The 15,519-nt window shown below is 41.6% G+C and overlaps 2 protein-coding genes and 1 long non-coding RNA gene across 12 annotated transcripts in view; 1 reads left to right on the top strand and 2 right to left on the bottom strand.

The window, feature by feature from the left end:
* LOC140201598 (uncharacterized) overlaps window positions 1-3,689 on the bottom strand; it is a 119,126-nt gene extending 115,437 nt beyond the window's left edge. For 6 of the 9 annotated variants that reach the window (XM_072265955.1, XM_072265959.1, XM_072265958.1 and 3 more), the window contains exons 1-2: window positions 3,374-3,446; window positions 2,053-2,579 (exon numbers count right to left, since the gene is read on the bottom strand). In XM_072265955.1, the coding sequence (XP_072122056.1) occupies window positions 2,053-2,448 (396 nt within the window). In that variant the 5' untranslated portion in view covers window positions 2,449-2,579; window positions 3,374-3,446. Of the gene's footprint in view, window positions 1-2,052; window positions 2,580-3,373 lie in introns of all 9 variants that reach the window. The other 3 variants (XM_072265962.1, XM_072265963.1, XM_072265956.1) reach the window with 2 other exon arrangements.
* A 3,337-nt stretch (window positions 3,690-7,026) lies between these two features.
* LOC140202275 (uncharacterized) lies at window positions 7,027-8,519 on the top strand. Its single transcript, XR_011887057.1, has 2 exons — window positions 7,027-7,242; window positions 7,985-8,519. It is a non-coding gene; the product is annotated as an uncharacterized lncRNA (long non-coding RNA).
* A 1,313-nt stretch (window positions 8,520-9,832) lies between these two features.
* Window positions 9,833-15,519, bottom strand: part of ccr6a (chemokine (C-C motif) receptor 6a) — a 55,546-nt gene continuing 49,859 nt past the window's right edge. For both annotated transcript variants that reach the window (XM_072265953.1, XM_072265954.1), the window contains one exon: window positions 9,833-13,742. In XM_072265953.1, coding sequence (XP_072122054.1) covers window positions 12,638-13,723 — 1,086 coding nt within the window. In that variant the 5' untranslated portion in view covers window positions 13,724-13,742 and the 3' untranslated portion in view covers window positions 9,833-12,637. The remainder of the gene's footprint in view (window positions 13,743-15,519) is intronic.

Genomic DNA, 15,519 nt, shown 5'->3' with positions numbered 1-15,519 from the left:
CCTCTCTCCTAACAGGACATGGACCCAGAATGGCAGTTGTCTTTTTGGACACTCTTGGTGATGAGCTCTTCCAATGAACAAGAAGAATCATCATTCATCTGGGGAAGAAGAGCAGGAGGTGCCTATACTTGATTTAATACCACAAGACTTGATGTGGACCCAGGGCTTCGCTGAAGACTCCTAGAGCTACTTTTTCCCTAGCACACAGATCCTGACCAGCTGCATCACCCTTCTGGTACAGGAATTGCAGGATGTCTGACCATGTGTCCCTACAAAGCATTGCAGGACTACTGATATGATCATCGGGGTATCTCTTCCACCCATTAGAGATATTTATCAGGAGTGCTGCCTACACAGGGCCCTTAGCGTTGCCAAGGATCCCTCTCATCCGTCCAAGCTCTATCATCAGGCAGGAGGTACCACAGCATTAGGACATGAACAGTTACTGAACTCCCTGTCACCACCCAGGTCTCATCACATATGAAGCACCAGTAGTGTTACTCAGTTTACTTTTTAACTTGTGTTGTAAATGCATCTTATTATTCACTGATTTATTTGTGGGAATATCACTTTATGTGTTATGTGTGAGTTATATGTGCACCTTGATTCAGAGAAACATTGTTTCATTTACTGATATATATGGATGCAGTTGAATGAAAATAAACTTGAACCTAAATGCTGCCAAGTCTGATGAATCTCTTCTACTGACCGAACTGGACGTATGTTCTGTGACAGTAACAAAAGATTTGTCCTCCAATCCCACTTGAAGTGTTGCGTTCAGTTCAGGATGTCTCTTTATACCAAGGCTGAGGAAGCGTTGGAGAGGGTGCAGAGGAGATTTCCCAGGATGCTGCCTGGACTAGGGAACATGTCTTATGAGGGTGGGTTGAGCAAGCTAGAGCTTTTCTCTTTGGAGCAAGGGAGGACGTGAGGCGACTTGATAATAATATGATAAGAGTCATAGATCGAGTAGATAGCTAGAGACTTTTTCTCAGGCAGAAATGGCTAATAATGAGGGGGCTTAATTTCAAAGTGATTGGAGGAAAGTGTAGGGGAGTGTGAAAGGTAGGTTTCTTACACAGAGAGTGGTAGGTTCATGAACACCCTGACAAGGGTAGTGTAGAGGCAGATACATTAGGGACATTTAAGAAACTCTTAAGGTAGGCACATGGATGACAGAACAGTAGGGAGCTATGTAGGAGGGAAGGGGTATATTGATCTTAGAGCAGGTTAAAAGGTGGCACAACATCATGGGTCTGTACTGTGCTGTAATGTTCTACAGTATGTTCTACATATGCTTTGGTCAATACCAGGTTGTCAATCCAGTTTTATATTCATTGTGGCTATTTTGATACAATTGGGCATGATTTGATAAGCCACTGCAGGGATAAGTTATAAGTCAGTTATATAGCTGTGGATCTGGAGTCACATATAACCCAGATTTTCTACACCAAAAGCATTTGTGATCACTAATTAAAAACAGTGTGTATTTTGAAAAACGGATAGTTTGATTAAGTGTATCTAAGTTTCACTGTACCCAGGTAAGATTCAATTTCTAATCTCCAAATCATTAGCTCATATTGATCTCTAATCTCTGAACCATTAGCTCAGATATCAGGAATATATATTTTTAATTTATTAAGAAATACAGCACATAACAGGCCTTTCTAGCACAACAGGGTGCACTACTAGCAACTCACCTATTTAGCCTTAGCCTAATCACAGGACAACTTACCAATAAACCTACTAACTGATACAGCTTTGGACTATAGGAGGAAATCGGAGCACCAGGAGGAAACTTACAGGGTCACAAGAGAACATACAAGCTCCTTTAGCGACAGCATTGGAATTGAACTCTGAACCCCGACACCCGGAGCTGTAATAATGTTGCGCTAACCGCTAGGTTACCATAGCACCATGGAATGCTTGTCCAGTATTTAATTACACTGTCTGTAGTTTATAAGAGGGATATTGACTGCATGTTAAACCTATTTATCGAAAATGTAAATTGTGTTGAAAACTTTGAAAAATAAGCAATACGTAATTATTTACCTGTTGTACATTGCTGTAAAGTATAGATAGTTGATTAAGCTCATTGTTAATTATGGGATCCAAGAGTCCATTTGCCTTGTCAGGTTGTACTTGCCCAATATGAAGTGTCTGACTTTGATTTTCACCAGAGTGACCTTGAAATAAACTGGAATTAGTTTGCTGGGTCTGTTTTAAGTCCAAAGCCTTCTTATGTTGCCCTGTATTCTGACAGCAGTCAATGTTTGACATGTTGTTGTTCCTGGAATGTGGCCATTGTGAAGATTGTCTCAATTGGTCATTACAATCTCCCCATCCTTGTTGATTAATCAAAGTGGTAGTGTTAAAACCAGTGCCAGTGGATAGCTGTGGGGGCCATTGGGAAACACATTTCTTGTCCTCGGGACCATTGGATGACATTGCGAGTTGTTTGCTACAAACTTTCTTTTTCCTCAGAACTATTTTGGTGGGTACATTCTCTGTAGTTCACTGACCATCAGTGATCAGTTACAGCTCTTAAGGATAAAGCTGCAGAAGAGCCTTCACAAGAACTGTAAAATAAGACTGTAATTACTATCAGGACCCAATAATTCATCTTTGAAGAGTAAATGCTCACAATTTCTGTATTAGAGTATGGTGTATGTTTATTTCAAATGTACGTCACTTTCTTGGATTGCTTCATCTATTATTGAATATCATGGTATTTAAATACCAGAGATGTAATCCCAGTACAATAATGACCAGCCCAGATAATACAACAATATAGTATTTCAGGAAGAGTAATAAAGTTTACACGCTCTGGTTCGTCAGCAGTTACAGCACAAAGTCAACAGGACTGGTGGAAAACTTATGGAATGCTTTGATGATGAACTTCAATAAAAAAATAAATTACAAAATAAAGAACATGGTGGAAAAACTTGCTTGTTCGGCAACTTCATTAAAATAAGCAGCCTAGTAACCAACTAAAATTGAAAACAATCCATAATTATGTGTCCCTTTTTAACTGGTGGGCGAATGAAGCCTCTGTAATCCCAGCACATGCCTCAAAACTAAATCCGAAGTATTAGTTGCGAGCTATTATCTAACCAAAGCTCGTTAAGCGAAGTTCTTTTTTTAAAAAAAATCGAGATACTTTGATGAAATGTAAATACTTGACAAGAAGTGTCAGAATTTTTTGTAAAAGAAGAAATTAATTTAATATAAACCCTCATATCCCAGAAGTAAGGAATAGCGGGTGCCTTCCAGCCCAAGTCTTTGCCCCTCGATGCAAGATATAGGTGGGAATGAGCATTCAATATCAGGGTGACCGGTCATTTACGTCTGCGGAAACATTAAATTTTCTCACCCTGACCGTCGGCTGAGGAGATCTGAATGAAGGGAACTCTGAGTTACCGGCAGCTGGCCTGAAGCTTGCACCGTCCATGTGTTTGAGAGCACAGGGTCGGGACATGGAGCGGCGGGCGCCACTGACTGCCCCTGCCCGCCGAGGCTCGGCTAAAGTCCGCTCGGCTCCGCTCCCTCGCTCTCGGTCTCCAGCTCCCAAACAGTCGCTGCCCGTAGCTAGGAGACGGCCGACTCCGCGACGTCACCCCCACCCTCCTGCCGTGGGCGGGGAGAGAGGATCGGGAAGGTATGGTGCGGGTTGGCGGCGGCTGCTGCTCCAGAGAGGCGAGTCTTTCCTCCCACGGACCTTTCACGATACCCGCAAGGGGGCTCCCACTAAGTACAGCGCCAGTCGGTTGGATCTCTTGTAACGTCGTGAAGGGACTAAATGCAAATGAGACGACTCCGAGTTGCGAACATCCGACTTACGGACACCCGTGCATACGAAAGAGCACTTTTAATCAAACGTTAAATTTTGGAAGCGGGAGACCGAAAGCGGTGGTAACGGGAACGAGGGAGCGGTGGGTGACGGAGGTGGGAGCGAAGCGGAGCGGACTCTGAGGCTCTAACCTGGTCCCAACATATCGATGCAGTTATAAGAAGACAAGACAGCGACTATACTTCATCAGGAGCTTGAAGAGATTTGGCAAATCAACTAATACACTCAAAAGCTTCTACCGTTGTACCGTGGAGAGCATTCTGACAGGCTGCGTCACTGTCTGGTGATGGACAGGACCGAAAGAAGCTGTAGAAGGTTGTAAATTTAGTCAGTTCCATCTAGGGCACTAGCCTACAAAGTACCCAGGACATCTTTAGGGAGCGGTGTCTCAGAAAGGCAACGTCCATTATTAAGAATCACCAGTACCCAGGGCATGCCCTTTTCTCACTGTTACCATCAGGTAGGAGGTACAGAAGCCTGAAGGCACACACTCAGTGATTCAGGAACAGCTTCTTCACCTCTGCTATCTGATTCCCAAACAGACATTGAACCCTTGGACACTACCTCAGTTTTTAATATATATTATTTTTGTTTTTTGGACGAAGTAAAATCTATTCAATATGTGTATACTGTAATTGATTTCCTTATTTATTATTTTATATTTTTTTCTTCTATATTATGTATTGCATTGAACTGCTGCTAAGTTAACAAATTTCACGACACATGCCGGTGATGATAAACCTGATTCTGATTCTGAATGAAAGGATTTTGGGGACAACGTTGGTAGATCACTCAAAATCGTCGCTTAAGTTGTTAGAAGGTGTATCGTGTGTTGGCCATCACTAGTTAGGGGATTGAGTTCAAGAGCAGCGAGGAAATGTTACAGCTCTATAAAATCCTGCTCAGATCACAATTCGGATACCATATTCAGTCCTGGATGCCTGATTATAGGAAGGATATGAAAGCTTTAGAAAAGGGGCAGAGGAGGTTTACCAGGATACTGCCTGGAAACATGTGTTATGAAGATGGGTTGAGCGAAATAGGGCTTTTCTCTTTGGAGTGAAGGAAGATAGGAGGTGACTTGATAGACCAATACAAGCTAAGAGGCATAAAGTGGACAACCAGAGACATTTTCCCAAGGTGGAAATAGCCAATACGTAATTGGATTGGAGGCAAGAATGGGGGGGTGGGATATCAGAGGTAAATTCTTTTCACAAGGAGTGGTGGGTGTGTGAAACACCCTGCCAAAGGTGGTAGTAAAGTCAGATACATTAGGAATATTTTTAAAGAACTCCTAGATGGGCACTTAGACGATAGAAAACTGGAGAGTTACAGCATGTAGGAGGGAAAGGATAGGTTGATCTTAGAGTAGGTTGATAGGTCAGAACAACACTGTGGGCCAAAGGGCCTGTACTGAGCCATAACATTCGATGTTCTCCACTTCCAGTAATTATTTTTTCTCTTGTCAGTCAGGCATTTTTCATTCATTGCAATTCTGTGGTTACTTTAGAATCAGAATCAAGTTTATTATCCTCAGCATGTGTTGTGAAATTTGTTAACTTAGCAGCAGCAGTTCAGTGCAATACATGATAATATAGAAAGAAAAAATGTAAATCAATACAGTAAGTGTATATACAGTATATATGTATATTAAATAGATTAAAGTATGCACAATAGAAATAATATTTAAAAAGTGAGGTAGTGTTTATGGGTTCAATGTCCATTCAGAAATCAAATGGCAGAGGGGAAGAAGCTATTCTAGAATTGCTGAGAGTGTGCCTTCAGGCTTCTGTTGGTCACAATGGGAAGAGGACATGCCCTGGGTGATGGTGGTCCTTAACAATGGACGCTGCCTTTCCAAGGCATTTCTCCTTGAAGATGTCTTGGATACTATGGAGGCTAGTACCCAAGATGGAGCTGAATAATTTTACAACTTTTTGTAGCTTCTTTCAGTCCTGTGCAGCAGTACCCGTGCCCCCCGCCCCACCAGACAGTGATGCAGCCTGTCAGAATGCTCTCCACGGTGCATCAATAGAAGTTTTCAAGTGTTTTAGGTGACATACCAAATGTCTTCAAACTCCTACTGAAATATTGCCGCAAACAACAGGAATTCTGCAGATGCTGGAAATTCAAGCAACACACACAAAAGTTGCTGGTGAACGCAGCAGGCCAGGCAGCATCTGTAGGAAGAGGTGCAGTCGACGTTTCAGGCCGAGACCCTTCGTCAAGACTAACTGAAGGAAGAATGAGTAAGGGATTTGAAAGTTGGAGGGGGAGGGGGAGATCCAAAATGATAGGAGAAGACAGGAGGGGGAGGGATGGAGCCAAGAGCTGGACAGGTGATAGGCAAAAGGGATATGAGAGGATCATGGGACAGGAGGTCCGGGAAGAAAGACAAGGGGGGGGGGACCCAGAGGATGGGCAAGGGGTATATTCAGAGGGTCAGAGGGAGAAAAAGGAGAGTGAGAGAAAGAATGTGTGTATAAAAATGAGTAACAGATGGGGTACGAGGGGGAGGTGGGGCATTAGCGGAATTTAGAGAAGTCGATGTTCATGTCATCAGGTTGGAGGCTACCCAGACGGAATATAAGGTGTTGTTCCTCCAACCTGAGTGTGGCTTCATCTTTACAGTAGAGGAAGCCGTGGATAGACATGTCAGAATGGGAATGGGATGTGGAATTAAAATGTGTGGCCACTGGGAGATCTTGCTTTCTCTGGCGGACAGAGCGTAGATGTTCAGCAAAGTGGTCTCCCAGTCTGCGTCGGGTCTCGCCAATATATAAAAGGCCACATCGGGAGCATCGGACGCAGTATATCACCCCAGTCGACTCACAGGTGAAGTGTTGCCTCACCTGGAAGGACTGTTTGGGGCCCTGAAGGGTGGTAAGGGAGGAAGTGTAAGGGCATGTGTAGCACTTGTTCCGCTTACACGGATAAGTGCCAGGAGGGAGATCAGTGGGGAGGGATGGGGGGGAAATATTGCCATTGTCTTGCCTTCCTTATAGCTGCATCGATATACTGGGACCAGGTTAGATATTCAGAGACACTGACGCCCAGGAACTTGAAATTTCTCACTCTCTCCAGTGCTTTTTTTGTGTATCTTTCACCTTATGGGCACAATTGACTTAAGGACAGCTGTAAAAATGGAACTTGTTCTTTCGCAGGGACCATCAGTAATTCCTCTTTGAGAAAGAAGTATATTAGTCCCAGCGAACTTTTACGAGCTCTAGCCCATGACAGTGTGAAAACGAAAAGGTCGCATTCAGAACCTGACTTACATCACATAAGGAGATCAATGGCCCACAAAGTATCCACCACCCAACACGTTAATCACCTTGTACCCCACTTGTGGTTCCCGCTCAGTCTTCATCAGCTGCCAAGCTAAATTGGAAGTAAGTCATTATAACAACAGTATAAAGGGGGGCAGCCAATTAATATACAGCAAGATCTTGCAAGCCACAGTGGGAGGTCAGATCTTTCTTTTCCCCTGTGGTATTTATTGAATGTGATTTGAAACAATGTTGGAGATATCCCTGATAAGTATTTGAAAAAATATGGAAGATTTGAAACAATTTTGGAGATAACCCTGCTCTTCAAAATGACACAATGTAATCATTCAATCCTTCACATCAATTTGACAGTAAATAAGAGGTCTTGGTTTATGTTTACTACCCCTCCCACACATAAACTTCTAACATTATAATGGCTATGGTTTATCCAATGAAAAGTGGCAAACTAAAGCATATAATTGTGCAAAGATAGGTGGATTCAGTTAGTTGGACAGACAATGAAAACTAGCAAGAAATAAATTAATAGGGAAATAAAATCAGTTTGAGAGAAAGCTGCAGACGGTAGGAGTTTCCATAGATATTTTAAAAAGAAACACGTTAACAAAGTGAAAATCGATCTGATCAAAAGTGAGTCTGGGGCATTTTATATAGAGAGTGGTGGGTGCCTGGAGCCCACTTCCTGGGACGGTGGTGGAGGCAAATACGATGGATACGTTTGGAAATCTCTTAAACTGGCACATAAGGGTTATAGACATTCTGTAGCAGAAGGGATTAGTTTAATTAGGCACTTAATTACTAACTTAATTTGTTTATTTATTTTTATTTTTTATTTATTAATATGCAGAGTGGAGTAGCCCCTTCGAGCTGCATTGCCCAGCAACCTCCGTTTTAACTGTAGCCTAAACACAGCACAACTTACAGCGACCAATATACCTACCAACCGGTATGTTTTTGGACTGGGGGAGGAGACTGGAGGACCTGGGGAAACCCACGCAGTCAAGGGGAGAACGTACAAACTCCTTACAGACAGTGGCGGGACAACTCCTTACAGTTCGGTGCAATGTCGTGGGTTCAAGGGCCTGTTCCTGTACTGTTCTATGTTCTAATAATGGAAAACAAGGAGATGGTAGATGAACTAAACACAGTTCACCTGCAGTGATGCCTGGTGGCGGGGACTTCAGTTCTGAATGTTGTTTGTTTGCTTTATTGTTTGTACAATTTGTTTTTTATCTCACCACACATCGGGTGTTTAACGGACTTCGTTTGTTTTCAGTGGGTTCTGCTGGAGCTCTTTGTTTCATGGCTGGCTGTAAGGAGACAAATCTCAAGGTTGTATGAGGTATACGTCCTTTGATAATAAATGTACTTCGAACGTTGAACCTTAAACAAGTAATTTCATGGAATGGTAGAATGATACAGCACAGAAGCAGGCAATTCAGCTCACCGAGTCTGTGCTAACTGTCACTGTGGAGAGCACAGGTGGCATCCCAGAAATAGCTGTGAACTAGGAACTGGAAGTGGGGGTGGACCAGGAACTGAGCAAAACTACAAACCAATGGGGAAGTTGTTATTAAAGCTGTTCCCGGAGAACACTTGGCAAAATTCAACCTAATCAGGTAAAAATCAGCAAATCTTCATGAAAGAGAAATCATGTTTGACCAATTAATTACCGTTTGTAGATACAGGCAAACGTAATTATTGTGGAAGAGCAATAAGGCTGGCATGGGTTGAAAGGCCCATTTCTGTGATGGGGGACCAGAAGGCAACCACATGCATTTCCATCACGGTAGCACCAGAGAGTGCGGGGGTACTCTGAGTGCTCGCGTGAGTACACTGAAGTAAATTGAGCCTTCATACTGACCTCATCTGAGGAGCACATATCGAGGATTAAACCCACAATCTATACTTTACCCATTAGGCTCCAAGAGAAGCACACATTTCCTTTAAAGGGGAAAGAACTCAGCATTGCCCAACCAGGTGTAATGCTTTTCAAAACCATTGCACGGTAGCTTTAAAGGCAGGTACGTGAACAGGCACGGAATGGAGGAATATAGACTGCGTGCAGGCAGATGTGCAGCTTACATCTGCACCCTGGGTGACACCGCCGCTGTAGGCCACAGGGCCTCTTACAGCGCTGTACTGTTCTATGCTCTATGATCACCAGTGAACTCAATGCATAGAAGCATGCTGATATAGTCAAGAGGTCCGGCTGTTGTTCAGACCAAACATCAGAATGGGGAATAAAGGAGATCTAAGTGACTTTGACTCTGGAATGATTGTTGGTGCCAGAAACTGTTGATCTTCAGGGATTTTCATGGGCAACAGGTTTGCAGAGTTTGTAGAGAATGGTGTAACAGACAGAAAAAAGACCATCAGTGGATCTCAGTTCTGAAGGCAAAAAATGCCTTGTTAATGAGAGAGGTTAGAGGAGAGTGGCCAGAGTGGTTCAAGCTGACAGGAAGGCGACAGTAACCCCAATAACCACATGTTACAACAGTGGTGTCCCAAAGAGCATCTCTGAATGCACAACGTGTCGAACCTTCTGGGCTACAGCAGCAGAAGATCATGAACATACACCCAGTGGCTACTTAGTTAGGTACGGGAGGTACCTAATAAAGTGGCCACTGTGCATACATTGGATGGCCAATCACTGTGAGAAATAATTGTAGAATGCAAAAAATGATTTGTGGCACATATTTATTTATACACAATACAGAATAATCACTGACTTAAAAAATTTTTAATCCATTCGGCAAGCTATACATCAGAATAATAATATCACTTTTATACAAACATATTTTTATCAAAAGATTCACGAATAAGAGACAATCTGCAGTTGCTTTATCAAAAGATTTCCCTTTTGCTTATCTGCTTATATCTGTTTATAACTGACTTGATTCCAGGTGAGGCAAACATGTTTACAAGGGCCCATAACAAATAATCTTGTGAACTGACCACCGAGGAAAGCAGCCAAGGCCTATTGCATTCTGTCTGTTTTACCTTTGTCTTCTCTTTTTGTCTCAGGTTAGCATTTTCTACAGCAGAGTATCTGAGAAAAGAAGCAAAGTCAGCTTCCCACTTCAATGCCAAGTTCCTTAGAAAGAAAGCCTTGTATTATTTATGCATCTACATGATACAGTACTTTGAACACATGACTTGTAACAAATGTTCTCCAGAGGAGGAAAACATTTGGGGTTTCATTCAACTTCCTGAACATCCAGCAACAACACACATAGAAATCAAACATAGCTAGAATACTCTTTTATACAATTTGTTTAAAAATCATTTTGAACTGACACAATCATTGACCTAATAATATATTTATATGAAGTACATATCCTAAAATGACATCCACATTTTAAACACCTTCATTAAAAATCAAAGTATTTTCCTGTTCTGTCATGTACATTGGCATTTAAAATGCAACATATCAGAATTGCACCCACAAAATTAATCTGCCCTTACCAGGTTTAAAAATTGTGGCATAATAATACAAAATACATACTACAGTTACAATTATAAAATAAAAACTATCAGAGGAAAGAAGAAACTCTAGTAAGTATTGTATAGTTGAAAATGAACTTCTAGTGATCAGCTTATCTTTAAAACATTAAAAATTCTATATGTACATTATAAGGCAGGAGATTTGGTACAACATGGCAGTGTACAGAAAATGTCACTGAATTAATTACTCAAGTTCAGCAATTTTGCATAGACAACAAGAAGGTTCCTACATCTTGAGATAATGAATCATCTTCCATACTTTAGTTATCGCATCACACATAAAATGATGGAGGAACTCATCAGATCAGGCAGTTCCAGCTCACTTCTGTTCTAAAGGGACATTCTTGTATTCTGAGGCTGTGCCCTCTGGTCCTAGACTCCCCCACTATAGGAACCATCCTCTCGATGTCCACTCTATCCAGGCCTTTCAATTTTCGATAGGTTTTAATGAGATCCATCCACCCCAACCCCCCATTCTTCTAAGTTCCAGTGAGTACAGACCCAGGTCCATCAAATCCATTAACCCTTTCAGTCCAGGGGTCATTTCAGTTACTCCTTGAAATATCGTGGCTCTAACATCGCCGCCTGTAATTTTATTAATCAGTTTCAGGCTTTATTTACGTTTTGCAATGTAATCGAAATTGATGTCAGTTTTCAATATAATCAGCTCTGAATATGTGGCAGAATGTGGGCTTGTCAATGGAGAATTCTGGGATGTTGCCTAATGGTGTAAAGCTTGGCTGGATTCTGTATGTAGACTCCTCCCAATCTTTCCCCATTTTTCAATGTTATCCCTCTCCCTTCTTGTTTCTGGCTCATTTGCACCGATCTCTTCGTTCTCAACGAAATAATTCCACAGGAGTTCGTACTGCTCCTTTATTTTGCAGGAAATCCTAGATGGTGTTCTAAGTTTTCCTGTTACCTTCACTTCCCATAGTGGAATGATATAGATCTTGTGAAGTATTTCATTGTGTGTGAAAACCTGTAACCTATAATGTTCTGCTGCACACATCTGTGCTACCAAATTGCTAATGTTTTCCTGATATATTGCAATAAAATTTGCTTCTCTCCTCCCTTTTAAAATGTAAAAAGTCTTAAAACACCACTTTAAAAATGAAGTTTTATGGATAGCTAGATTGAAACCTTGGACTTATTTTTGTGCCAAGGAACAGACTGTATACAGTTTTATTTCTGTGGAAGTTATTTACTCTAGTGAACTTTAACTAACATATTCCACAAATTCACTCAAGGATAGAATATAAATGGTCTGTGGTGAGAAAGAGTGTACAGGGTCTTAAGTACTATACTTGAACTCAGTGGCCACTTTATGAGATACACCTGTACACCTGCTCTTTAATGTTAATGATCAGCCAATCATATGGCAGCAATTCAATGAATAAGAGCATGCAGACCTGGTCAAGAGGTTCAGTTGTTGTTCAGACCAAACATGAGAATGGAGAAGAAATGTGATCTAAGTGACTTTGACTGTGGAATGATTGTTGGTGCTAGATGGGGTGATTTGAGTATCTCAGAAACTACTGATCTCCTGGGATTTTCACGCACACGACAATCTCTAGAGTTTACAGAGAATGGTGGGAAAAACAAAAAAAGAACATCCAATTGAGTAGCAGTCCTTTTCCAAAACTGACTTGTTAATGAGAGAGGTCAGAGGAGAATGGCTAGACTGGTTCAAGCTGACAGGAAGGAGACAGTAACTCAAATAACCACACGTTACAACAGTGGCGTGCAGAAGAGCATCCCTGGACGCACAATACGTCAAATCTTGAAGTGGATGGGCTCAAACAGCAGAGGGACATGAGCATACACTCAGTGGCCACTTTATTAGACAGAGGAGGTACCGAATAAAGTGGACACCGTGTGTATAATTCTTATTTAAATAGTACGCAGAATTTGAAATGAGGGATTATAGAGCATTTAAATGCTTATTGTGAAATTTCATGAGATATGCATAACTACAAAAATAAGCAGACGATCACATTGTAAAGGATGATAAATTGTCAATGTCAAAGTCAGATGTACGCTTTAACACAAACGTTTCAGTGATAGGCCTTACTGAGCTGTAGCGTAATGAAATGTTCTTTTTGCTTAAGCAGCAGATGTCTTGTATAATCTTCAATAAATACATTCTGAATTTAACACCAATAAAGGCGTAAAGGACAGGGTTCAGACAGCAATGGAGAAAGGCAATAGACTGTGTCACTATGCGGACAATAGCCTTTGCCTGGAAAGTTTCACAGCTGCTTGTCCTAAATAAATCATAAATTATAACAACATTGTATGGCACTTGACAAACCACAAAAGCTGCTACTACTGCGATTACAACCCGAAATGCCTTGTGTCTCTGGAAGTTTCTGGCTTGGAGAAGTGTCTTAATTATCAGAGAGTAACAGTAAATCATAATAAACAGAGGTACAAAGAAACCAAGTGTTAGCTGTAGTGCCGGAGCAGCTGCCTTCCATATATGCGAATCGTGTTTTGGGTATTTCATTTCACACACCATTTTTCCTGTTGTCTTGAACTCATAGCTTGTGGTAAAAATGAATGTTGGCAAGGATACAATAATTCCATAAAGCCAGATGAATATACAAACAATTTTACTGTAAACCAGTGTTTTTCCCTTGTAATTAAAAGACCTTGTTGCATGGACAATAGCAATATATCGATCAATGCTAATAGCACCTAGCAATAACATGCCACTGTAAAAATTGATACTGTATATACCCTTGAGAATTTTACACCCAGTGTCCTTAAAGATCCATCCTTCAGGGGCATCTACAGCCCAAAATGGCAGGGTAACCACGAAAAGTATATCAGCTATGGCCAAATTCATGAGAAACATGTCAGTCATAGATCTAACCCTCTTGTAGGACAAATAGATTACAACAACCAAACCATTGCCGATAATGCCCATGGTAGCAATAAATGAATAAAATATTGGAATGAACAATGGTGAAAGTGTCTTGTTCTCACTCATTCTGCACAATGTTTCCACACCGTCATAATAATCTTCGCTGAAGTTATACAAGTAATCATATTCATATTCTTCACTATAATTCATTTTGTTTGGTCTATCACGTCTGTAAGACATAAATATTCAACAACGGTCGGTAAAGAAATGAACAGGGTGATTTATTCACATAACTATAATTGTTAACAAGAAACCATGCCAACTTATCAATAGTTCAACAACAGATCCTGCCTCACCTTTCCCAGCTTTTCAATTTCTTCATTGAAAAATCTGCTGTCAATTCATGTTGCTTAATTTAATTTTAAGCACACCTGAGGGATCTGGCCAAGAGTGTAGGGAATGTTAGACAATACCACTATAAGACATAGGAGCAGAATTGGGACATTTGGCCCATTGATTCTGCTATGCCAATCCATCATGGCTGATTTATTATCCCTCTCAACCCCATTCTCCTGCTTTCTCCCCATCACTTTACTCTCACTAATCAAGAACCTATCAACCTCCATTTCAAATATACCAAATGATTTGGCTTTCACAGCCATCTGCAGCAATGAATTCCACAGATCAACCACCTTCTGGCTAAAGAAGTTCCTCCTCATCTCTGTTCCAAAGGGATGCCCTCCTATTCTGAGGCTGTACCCTTTTGTCTTAGACTCTCCCACTATCGGAAATATTCTCTGCACATTCAATCTATCTGGGCCTTTCAATATTCAATAGGTTTCAATGAGATCCACCCGCGCCCCCCCCCCATCTTTCTAAACTTCAGCCAGTACAGGCCCAGAGCCATCAAATGCCCCTTATATGTTAACCCTTTCATTCCCATTCATGGTCAGCTTAGGCTCTTAGAACTCTGCCTCTTATATCTTGCTAAATTGAAACCAAGCAGCAAAGGCCAGCCAGACAGGTGACATCATGGATCAGGTGATACCAACAGGATTGGACAGCCTATATACGAACGATTATACTGATGTAAGATTTGATGGACATAATGACTTGGACTCAGGGGCGTAATGCTCAATAAAGAAGTGTTTACAATCATGAAAGTTTTTGATGGAGGAGATAAAAGCAAGCCATTCTTATTTACTGAAAAGTTTATTTCCAGCTGCCACAGATTGGCAAAAGAAACAGACAGCATGAGAAAAAAGTTTGTTTTGCACTATTTTAAAGGTAAAGACTATAGGTTTCTTTGAAGAATTGAATAAATAATTATTGATTAAAAAACAGAAGGGTATAGCAAAAAAGCAGGGGATTTGACTTTACCCTTTAGTTTTTATGGACTCAGTGACCTGTGTTGGACTATATGATGATTCTTTAGCTGTCAGGAAGACATGTTCCAGCAGAATGGTTGGGCACTTACCAGCAGAATTCAAGGTCAGCTGGTCACATTCATGTGCTCCCACAGTCCATGAGTTTAGTGTGCTTTTACCGCAGTTTTACTCAGTACCTTCTCTCTGAGGGTCGTCACCTTATTGTGGTGGAGAGGGTTGTGGGTACCAGAGATACCGAGGGTGATGCCGCTGGTAGGGTTGCCCAGGGCAGTAAGGTCAAGGGGGAGGATCCGCCCACACAAAGACCTCAGTGCCGTATGACGATGCTCAGCTGGAGAGTGACGATGACACATCGGAATGGCAGTGACGGCGGAGGAAGGCTGCAGCAGTGAAGGGTCCCCAGTCCCCATCTGGCACTCCATGGCACCGGGCCCTGACCACGATCTGTGTGGTGGCTGTCCATCACCCTCCCCACATCAAACAAGGTCATGCACAGCTGCTCGCCATAAAGAGAATTACCCCTCAGAAGAACATTATACTCAATCCAAGTGATTTCTACTACTACTGCTCTAGATATAGCTTGGCTGGTGAACAGTTACCTACTTATAGTGGAAGATA

Source organism: Mobula birostris, chromosome 8 (assembly GCF_030028105.1).
Source record: "Mobula birostris isolate sMobBir1 chromosome 8, sMobBir1.hap1, whole genome shotgun sequence".
NCBI classification, from domain to species: Eukaryota; Metazoa; Chordata; class Chondrichthyes; order Myliobatiformes; family Myliobatidae; genus Mobula; species Mobula birostris.
This window is presented reverse-complemented; position numbering and strand designations above follow the sequence as displayed.